General features: G+C 44.9%; 1 protein-coding gene and 1 non-coding gene across 2 annotated transcripts in view; one reads left to right on the top strand and one right to left on the bottom strand.

Moving 5' to 3' along the window:
* Window positions 1-1599: 1599 nt before the first annotated feature.
* The window catches only part of Osgep (O-sialoglycoprotein endopeptidase), a 10261-nt gene continuing 1928 nt past the window's right edge, over window positions 1600-9932 (bottom strand). The window contains exons 2-11 of the mRNA XM_031361182.1: window positions 5575-5694; window positions 5264-5439; window positions 3757-3852; window positions 3385-3434; window positions 3165-3243; window positions 2735-2800; window positions 2541-2631; window positions 2267-2342; window positions 2074-2172; window positions 1600-1816 (exon numbers count right to left, since the gene is read on the bottom strand). Coding sequence (XP_031217042.1) covers window positions 1777-1816; window positions 2074-2172; window positions 2267-2342; window positions 2541-2631; window positions 2735-2800; window positions 3165-3243; window positions 3385-3434; window positions 3757-3852; window positions 5264-5439; window positions 5575-5694 — 893 coding nt within the window. The 3' untranslated portion in view covers window positions 1600-1776. The remainder of the gene's footprint in view (window positions 1817-2073; window positions 2173-2266; window positions 2343-2540; window positions 2632-2734; window positions 2801-3164; window positions 3244-3384; window positions 3435-3756; window positions 3853-5263; window positions 5440-5574; window positions 5695-9932) is intronic.
* On the top strand, window positions 4353-4456 carry LOC116085470. Its single transcript, XR_004116576.1, has one exon. It is a non-coding gene; the product is annotated as a U6 spliceosomal RNA (small nuclear RNA).

The raw sequence follows: 9932 nt of genomic DNA on the forward strand, positions 1-9932 counted from the left end.
ACCAAGGTGTGATTTAATTGAGAGTGGCTCCATGGGCTTATATATTTGAGTGCTTGCTCCTCAGTTGGTGGAACTGTTTCGGAAAGATTGGGAGATGTGGCTGTATTAGAGGAGTCTGTCAATGGTGGTGGGCTCTGATGTTACAAAAGCCCACACTCTTCCCACTTAGCGTGTACTCTCTCTCTGCCTGCCCCCCCCCCATGTATATCTATCTCTGTGTGTGTCTCTCTGCCTCTAACTTGCTGATCTAGGTATAAAGTGTGACAGAAGTAGGATGGGGCTAAGGATGCAGCTCAGGTGGTTCTGTGGGTTCAGTCTCTTACACTGTGTGAACTGGGTGTGGTGAGATGTACCTCTAATCCAAGGCTTGGGAGGTGAAGGGGGGTCAAGTCCTCTGGTAGTTTGTTCAAGGCCAGCCTGAACTTGATGACATCCTGGTTTTGTTTTTTTAATTACTATTAATGGTAAAGAGATGAAACATCTGCAACAAAGTGCTTATTTGCATTTAACTCAGGATGGGAAGCATGCAGAAAGGAAGTAAGGTCAAAGGGTTGCAAGTCCTGGTGAAGGGATGAATTCAGCATACTACAGTGAATAATCTGAATAGTAAGGCTATGGCAGAGGAATAGGATGCGATGGAGATAAAGAACAATGTGCTGCAAAGGACACTGGTGATGAACAAGAAACAGAAGAGGCGGCGCATGGCGGTGCATGCTTTTAAACCCTAGCACTCAGGAGGCAGAAGCAGAGGTGGATCTCTCTGAGTTTGAGGCAAGCCTAGTCTCCATAGCAAACTCCAGGCCAGCCAGGACTACACAGAGAGTCTCTGTTTCAAAAAAAAAAAAAAAAAAAGATAGAGGAGGAAAAGGAAGAAAAGAAAAGCAAATAGAGGAGGAAAGGAGGGCAAGTGCTCCACCTCCAGGCCCAGGGGTACAAGGATGTGAAAGGTCCACCAGGTTTCAGAGAAGCAGAGGCTTTCCAAGAAACCAGGTCTCAAAACAATGAGAAAGGACCATTAGGAGTGTGAGAGGGTGAGGGGACATGGATTTTATAAATGAATGGCAGAGAGAGAAAGAGAGAGGGAGAGAGAGAAAGAGAGAGAGAGAGAAGACATGGCTACCAGAGGGCAAAAGAGGAGCTTGGTAGTTGAGGATGCCCTTTATCAATATACATAAGATAAAGGGCACAATATCTGTAGTTCTGATGCTTGTAGTGATGGTGGGGCATAGTAAATCCAAGGTGCCCCCAAAATTGGTCAGTGAAGTATTTGTAGTGTAGTACATCAATAAAGTTATGAAGGTAGCAGTTTTACTTAAGTTGCAAATTAGACATTTCCAGGCCTTTTTAAGGGATGTTCTAGATGTCCACTTCAATGAATGTGAACAGTTTAAGTGCACAGTGGCATGACACTAAAATAGTATTAGTTAGAATATTACTGCTAATAGGATGTTAGTATGGCACCCAGGGCTTTCTCTAAGTAGCAGCCATCAAACTCAAAACTAGCTGCATCACCAACCAAGGTGCTACTCCAACCCTCACTAGCTTATCTACTGACATCAGTAAGAATTTACCCAGTGCTAACTGAAAAACACAAACTAATTATCAACATACAAAACCAATTTTTTATTGTGGTGTCATATTGGGTTTCCACAGGGACCCTAAGCCTTATATAGGGTCCAAACCCTTGCCAGAAAAGAAGGGAGTCTGGAGCATCACCAAGACTGACTCCCAGTTCCGCATTCCTCCTGGGAAGCTCTTCTCCTCCTGATGATGGTGTTAGTCCCTCCATGTCACTTCTACTTCATCCGTCCTATACCTGCGGAAAATGGGAAAAACTCTGTAAAGGACTGATGACCCCTTTGCAATTTGTTTTTGAGCATCTGTAGCCCAGGCTTAATATCAAAACCACAATCTTCCCGCCTTGGTCTCTCACATGCTGGGATTATAGATGCATACCACCATACCCATCGCCCATAGTATTTTCTGTTCTTCTCTACCTTTGTTCCTCAACTTTCTTACCTGTTGGCTTCTGCCTATCTCCTATCCACTCTCTCAAAGGAGTATGCCACGCACCTCTGAGTAATTCCAGAATCTTTGAGAGGGGTCCTATGCCCAGCCTGAAACATCTCCCAACCAGCCTGTGCTATCATGGCTCCATTGTCAATGCAGAATCTGGGAAAGAAGAGATGACAGAACTTGTGGTAGAGACACAGAAAAGCCATAATAATGGGAAGAAAAGAACTTGAGACAAAGAAGAGGACTTCACCTCTCATCTGTTGCAAAGAGCCGGGCTCCCCGCTCCTGGCACATTGTCGCCATCATCTCCTGCAGCCTAAGGTTACCTACAAAGAGAGAGGACACACAGTGAACTTAGATTTGGCCACCTTGCTATCACACCAGCTGTGCTCCCATGAGTTTACCACAAGACTGGGAAAAAGGATTGGGAAACAAGGAAAAGAGATGAAACAAATAATCCTCCAAACTCTGGTAATTTAGAGTACCAGGAGCAAGAAGGCGGCTCACTGCCCACTGGTACATACATCCAACTCCTCCAACAATGAGGGCTTCTTTGGAGCCACAGTGTGCCATGGCTCGCTCTGTGATCTCCACTAGCATTGCAAACACGGTTTCCTGTGGAGGACAGACAAGGGGGAAACCTCAGAGGAGTATCCCCCCATTTTACTTCAGGTCTAGTCTAGAACACGTTTTACACCCCAGCTTTTCACTCTTTTACCTGTAAGGAGAAACACAGGTCTTCAGGAGTACACTCTCCTGTGGCCAGCATTCGCTGTGCTGCGTCCTGCAATTAAAGGGGCAGCAATCCAAAACATGAGTACCAATATGAGGTTTTCCTAAGAACAAAACTCCCTGCCCTTGGAAGGATCGCTGACTTTATTACATGAGATTATGGGAGTAATGCACTCCCACACTGGCTTCTCCTTTTTAAATCTTTTTTCCTATTTAGGGAGGGATTGTTTTGTCCTGTACTGCATCCCTATCATTAGAAGAGTGCCTGGCACACAGAAGAGATATAGTATCTGCTAAATGAATCTATTCAGCACCTATTATGAGTGAATACTTATGCAGGAAATAATGGTGAGCAAAGCAGACACGTCATTTGTAAAAGCAGGGATGTGCTCTCTCTCCTTATCACTCACACTCACCTCAATGAAAGACAGAATCCCTGAAAACGAGACATCCATCCCCTTTACAGTGTATGGCAGCTCGACTAGCTTCTTGCCTCTATGTAGAAATGGATAAAAGCACTAGAGCCAGAGCCGGCTGGCTGCTCATGCTCCAGAATCCCCCCATACCTCATTAACATAAATGAAAAGATGTCTCTAAAGCTGCAGCACCCAGGGTTCTTCCTTCACATCCTCTTACCGCTTTGCCATCTGCTCAATGTTGTAGCCTGGACTTGGGTCATTGGAAATCTATCAGCAGGAGGAGAGAGAAGTAGAGGACCATGAAGGTACAATGTGAAATACAATCTTCTTCTCATGTCTACTCAGCACTCTGGGGCTCCTTCCCAACCAATGTCAGGACAAGCAACAGGTATACATTCTTATAAACTATACACATGGACAGACTCGTTAGTAACCAGTAATAGGCACACATAGACATGAGCGCTTAATTTTCTACCCATGTTAAATAAAATGGCAAAGAAGCCTAAGATCTATTTACTTCTTTTTGCCTTTCATTTCTTTTTGCTTCCCAGACCCACATCTTATGCACTCTACAGTCTCAATGGCCTACCTTCAGCACCCGAGCAAAACGATCCAGACAGTTTCCCACGGCAATATCAATAGTTTCCCCAAAGATACGGTAACGATGTTCTGAGTAGGAAATCACCTAAGAGCAGTGAGACCACCCATGAAGCTTTCAGTCTGTAAAGAGGGGCGTTTAGCTATGTGGAAGAAAATAGCACAGTGCTAACACGGCCACTAGACATTCCAGGAAGAAAGAAAGGGAAGCTGACTTTGGTGGCTCACACCTCTAATTCCAGCACCGGTCTGGCTGAGACAGGCAGCCATGTTGGTCTACACAGTGAAGTGTAAGGGCAGCCTAGACACATAGAAGGACCCTGCTTCAAGAAAACAAAACCAGGAGCTGGTAAAATGGCTCTGTAGGTAAAATGCATGTGAGCCTAGAGACTCGAGTTTGATCCCGTCCCATAAAGTGGACTCCGAAAGTGTACCCCCTGATGTGCACATACCCAATAGCATGTGTGTACCCACGTACCCACATCTCACACACACAAAATAAACCCAGATATTATCAAGATATATTACATACACGTATAAAGTTGCCAAATAATTAAAAAAAATTCTTCCAAGAACATCAACAAACTGGTGCTTACTTTGCAGCACACATACCAAAACTGTAATGATGCAGAGGATGAGCATGGCCCCTGGGCAGGGGCTGCACACAAATTCTTGAAGCATCCCACATTATACAGCCTAAGAAACAACACATACACAAACACACTTACAAAACTAAAAGTAAGAATTTAAAACAAAGGCAAAACAGAACTTGTTGTGGTGACCCACACAGGCATCCTGTCAGAAATAGAAAAAGGTGAGCCAGGCATGGTGGTGTAAGTCTGTAATCCCAGCACTTGGGAGGAGTTTGGAAGATCAAAACAGTCCAGGGAAAGCTGTCTACTGCATCGAGACCCCGCCTGCCAAAGTAACATCACACAGTAGGCTTGAGATCCCAGCTGCTTCTTAGGCTGAGGGAGGAGAACCACAAGTTTGGGGCTGGCTTATCTGGAGACCCTGACTTTCAGAAAAGGAGAGCAGGGTGAGTAAATGAAGGGAAAAGATATATTTGTAGGGCTGGGGAGATGGCCCAACAGTTAAATGCACTGGCTGCTGTTCCAAAAGTCCTGGGTTGGATTCCCTGCACCTACACAGCGGCTCACAACTGTCTACAACTCCAGTTTCCAGGGATCTCAAGCCCTCTTCTGTCTTCCTGGAGCTCCTAGATACATTCAGGCAAAACACCCACACAAGTAAAATAAAGAGAGACATGTTATTTTGAAGGGTTAAATCCACATCCTTTTCCTTTTAAACAAGAAATTCTAGCTGTATGTATAAAGTTCTAACATTCTAATTTGTCCCCAGAGCTTGCAACTTCATACCCAGTTGCATTCTCTATAGTTTCTTAGGTCTGAATGAGCCTGGCTTTGCCCTTGCAGCTCCTGTAACTCAGGTAGAATACTTTAGCATTAAGATGGAATATAAAGAGTTCTCTTAAATACCTGCGTATTTCCTCCGCTCACATACAAGACGGTTGGATTAACAGCTCCAGTGATGAGGCGGCCCATTTCTATGTGGCCTATGCAGTGGTTCACGCCTAGCAAAGGCTTATTCCACAACTGGGCCACAGTACGGGCAACAACAGCTACAGAAGCCAATGGGGCTCCCATGCCAGGACCTAACAGGGTACAAATGTGGTTAGAATCCTAGAAATTAAGAAAAGTATGTAAAGAAAGTAGATCTGAAAATGTGTGGGGGGGGAGGTAGTAGCTCCACCCACATTCTGCCCCTATGACAACTCTCCCAGACTTACCTTTGGTGTAAGCAATGCAATCAATGTCCTTGGAGGTTAATCCTGCCTCTTTTAGCGCCTCCTGCAGTAGGTCTAGGATAACAGCTCGATGGTGCCTGGCCGTGTCACCTGGAAGGAATCCTAAGGAAAGGCATATGAGCATGAACCATAGGAAGGCAGGCATTAGGCTGGTGCAAAAGGATCTGTGATACAGGGCTATGAACTTTAAATCACTATAACTAGATTCCAACACATTTTTATTAATCAAAATACAAACCATTTGAATTAACACATTTTGCCAACAAACCAGTTAGCTGGGTAGTGGTGGTGCAAACCTTTAATCCCAGCAAAGCAGAGGCTGGTGGATCTCCATGAGTCTGAGGCCAGCCTCGTTTACAGAGTTCTAGGATATCCAGGGATTTGTTGACCTTGTTTCAAACAAACAAACACACACACAAAATAAGCCAAAAAATTAGTTTATTTATTCCTGCAGCAAACCCACGTTTCAACAACTCTTGCATGCTCTCTATACTGCTAGTTGTGGAAATGTTTTTCCTGAGAAAAGTTGTCAAGGTTCTGAAGAAGCAGCGATGGTCAGTTGATGAGAGGTCAGGTAATTGTGGTGGATAAAGCAAAGCTTCACTTTGGCCATTCAGTTTTGAAGCACTGGTGCCACATGCAGTCAGGCTTTGCTCTTAATTGGGCTCTTTCTGCTTATTAATGCTGGTTTCAGGAGCTACAGTTTTGGTGCATCTCAATGATCTGCTGAGTACCCTTCTCAGATGCAGTGGTTCCCTGGGCACACTTCTCAGATGCAGTGGTTCCCTGACTACCCTTCTCAGATGCAGTGGTTTCCCTGGGCACACTTCTCAGATGCAGTGGTTCCCTGACTACCCTTCTCAGATGCAGTGGTTTCCCTGGGCACACTTCTCAGATGCAGTGGTTCCCTGGGCACACTTCTCAGATGCAGTGGTTTCCCTGACTACCCTTCTCAGATGCAGTGGTTTCCCTGGGCACTCTTCTCAGATGCAGTGGTTCCCTGGGCACATTTCTCAGATGCAGTGGTTTCCCTGGGCACACTTCTCAGATAGATACAGTGGTTCCCTGGGCACACTTCTCAGATGCAGTGGTTCCCTGACTACACTTCTCTGATGCAGTGGTTTCCCTGGGCACACTTCTCAGATGCAGTGGTTTCCCTGGGATTCAGAAAGCTATAGTGGATCAGACCAGTGGCAGACCACCAATGACTGGACTGTTTTTGGTGAAAGTTTGCCTTGGGGCTTCTCAGTCCAATTACTAAGCTGGTTGTGACTAGTTTTCCCGTACAGTCCGCTTTTTGTCATCACAATCTGAGAAATGGTTCATTCACGAGGGCTGAAAACAATGGCTGTTCAATTTTCAGTCTGTTTATGAGGCATCAACTACTGAGTTTTGTTTTGTTTTGACTTTTCAACTGTTTTCCAATATTCAATGATCACTGATTGGTCCACATTGAGTTCTTTGATATGTATTTCTTTAGCTGTAAGATCAGCTTCCATAACTGTTCTCAGTATACAGGTCACAGCCAACTTCTGATAGCCATTTCAGTGCTCTCGTCTTTCTCCTTTGCAAGTTCTTGAACAACCAAGACACTGTTAGCAGTTCCAGGGACCAAATGTTAGTTATTGCTGGTGTTCTAAGCCATCTCTACTGCTTTACCTCCCATTCTAAATTCAAAGTAATTACTTGATTCCATTTTTATTATTTATTTTGAGACAAGGTCTTAAGATGTATTCCTGGTTGGAATTTGCTATACAGACTAGGGTGGCTTCAAACTCAGAGATCTACCTGCTTCTGCCTCCTAGAGTACTGGAATTACAGGCTTAAGCTCCCACACCTGGCTTTGGCCTTAATTTTTGTCTAATATCATCTCCATAGTATAAGATAAAACAACAAGAAATGTCATTAGCCAAAAATAAATTAAAAAAATAAAAGCTCATCCAAACCTAAATGTGGTAAATGCATATTAAGATGAGATATAATGACACTGAAGGGAAAGAGCCCCTATCTCATTGGCACAGGGGCAAATTTCCTAAACAGAACACCAATGGCTCCGGCTCTAAGATCAACAATTGATAAATGGGACCTTATGAAACTGGAAAGCTTCTGTAAGGTAAAAGACATAGTCAATAGGACAAATCAGCAATCTACACAATGGGAAAAAAAATCATCACTAACCCCACTGATATCCAAAATATATAAAGAACTCAAGAAGCTAACCACCAAGAAACCAAATAACCCAATTTTAAAAAATGGGGTACAGAGCTAAACAGAGAATTCACAACAGAAGAATCTTGAATGGCTGAGAAGCACTTAAAGAAATGTTCAAAGTCCTTAGTCATCAGGGAAACACAAATCAAAACAACCCTGAGATTCTACCTCACACCAATCAGAATGGCTAGGATCAAAACCTCAGGTGACAGCACATGTTGGTGAGGATGTGGAGAAAAAGAACACTCCTCCATTGATGGTGGGATTGCAAACTGGTACAGCCACTACGGAAATCAATCTGGAGTTCCCTCAGAAAAGAAGACCCAGCTATATATATCACTCTTGGAAATATATCCAAAAGATGCCCCACCATGCCACAGGAGCATGTGTTCCACTATGTTCATAGTGGCCTTGTTTGTGATAGCCAGAAGCTATGAACAACCCATATGTCCCACAATAGAAGAGTGGATACAGAAAATGTGGTTCATTTACACAATAGAATACTACTCAGCTGTTAAGAACGAGAACATCATGAGCTCTGCAGGCAAATGGATGGAACTAGAAAATATCATCCTGAGTGAGGTAACTCAGACCCAAAAGGAGATGCATGGTATGTATTCACTAATAAGTGGATATTAGTCAAAAAAGTACAGAATATCCAGGATACAATCCACAGGACTCAAGAAGGTTAACAAGCAGAAGAGCCTAAGTGAGGATGCTTCAATCCCACTTAGAAGGGGAGAAGAAGCCAGGCGGTGGTGGCGCACGCCTTTAATCCCAGCATTTGGGAGGCAGAGGCAGGCCGATTTCTGAGTTCGAGGCCAGCCTGGTCTAGAGTGAGTTCCAGGACAGCCAGGACTATACAGAGAAACCCTGTCTCGGGGGAAAAAAAAAAAAGAAGGGGAGAAGAAAATAATCATGGGAGGCAGAGGGAAGGAGGGACAGGGGAGTGGGGGGAAGAACACGATCAGGTATTGGGGGAAACAAGGGTGAAGTCCTGAGGGCCAGCAGAAGGAATGGAAACGGGAAACCTCGGGGGGGTAGGAGGGGATAGGAGGTGGGGGACCCTCTAGAATGTGCCAGAAACCTAAGAGATGAGAGACTCTCAGGACTCAAAGGGAGAGACCTTAGATGAAATGCCCTATAGTGGGGAGAGGGAACTTGGAGAGTCAACTTTCAGTAGGAAGACTGAAAGTAGGGATGGGGTTGCCTTCCCACAGACTTGTTCCTGGCTAAAAGAATCTCAGGGACAAACATGGAGAAAAGACTGAGGAAAAGGAAGTCCAGTGACAGGCCCAAATTAGGATCCATCTCAAGAGGAGGCTCCAAGGCCTGACACTATTACGGAGGCTATGGTGTGCTTACAAACAGGGGCCTAGCATGACTGCCCTAAAAAGGCCCAACAAGCAGCTGAAAGAGTCAGATCCAGATATTTACACCTAGCCAATGGACAGAAGCTGGTGACCCCTGCGGCTGAATTAGGAAAAAGATGAAAGAGGAGGAGGGCGACCCTATAGGAAGACCAGCAGTCTCAACTAACCTGGACCCCCAAGATCTCCCAGACACTGGGCCACCAACCAAGCAGCATACGCACGAGCCAATATGAGGTCCCCAACACAAATACAGCAGAGGACTGCCGGGTCTGAACTCTGTGAGAGAAGATACACCTAACCCTAAAGAGACTTGAGGCTCCAGGGAGTGGGGAGGTCTGGTGGGTAGGGATGGGATGAAGAACAGTCATAGGGCAGACCGGGAGGGGGTTAAAGACTGGATTGTAAAAAAAAAAAAAGAGAGAGAAAGAAAAAAATGACACTGAAGTATGTACTCTAAGCATAATAGCACATATCTGTACATTTGGGAGGCAAAGGAAGGCAAGCAGGGAGGAAGGGAGAAGCAGAGAATGGACAACTGTAAATGCATTCCAGTATCAAACAACAGATTTCAACAATGTAAAAACTGCAACTACTTTTCACTGACTATTACAAGTAAAAACCGCCAGGGGTAGGGGTGGTGGTACACGCCTTTAATCCCAGCACTTGGGAGGCAGAGGCTGGCGGATTCCTGAGTTCGAGGCCAGGCTGGTCTACAGAGTGAGTTCCAGGACAGCCAGGACTATACAGAGAAACCCT

Source organism: Mastomys coucha, unplaced genomic scaffold, assembly GCF_008632895.1.
Source record: "Mastomys coucha isolate ucsf_1 unplaced genomic scaffold, UCSF_Mcou_1 pScaffold9, whole genome shotgun sequence".
NCBI classification, from domain to species: Eukaryota; Metazoa; Chordata; class Mammalia; order Rodentia; family Muridae; genus Mastomys; species Mastomys coucha.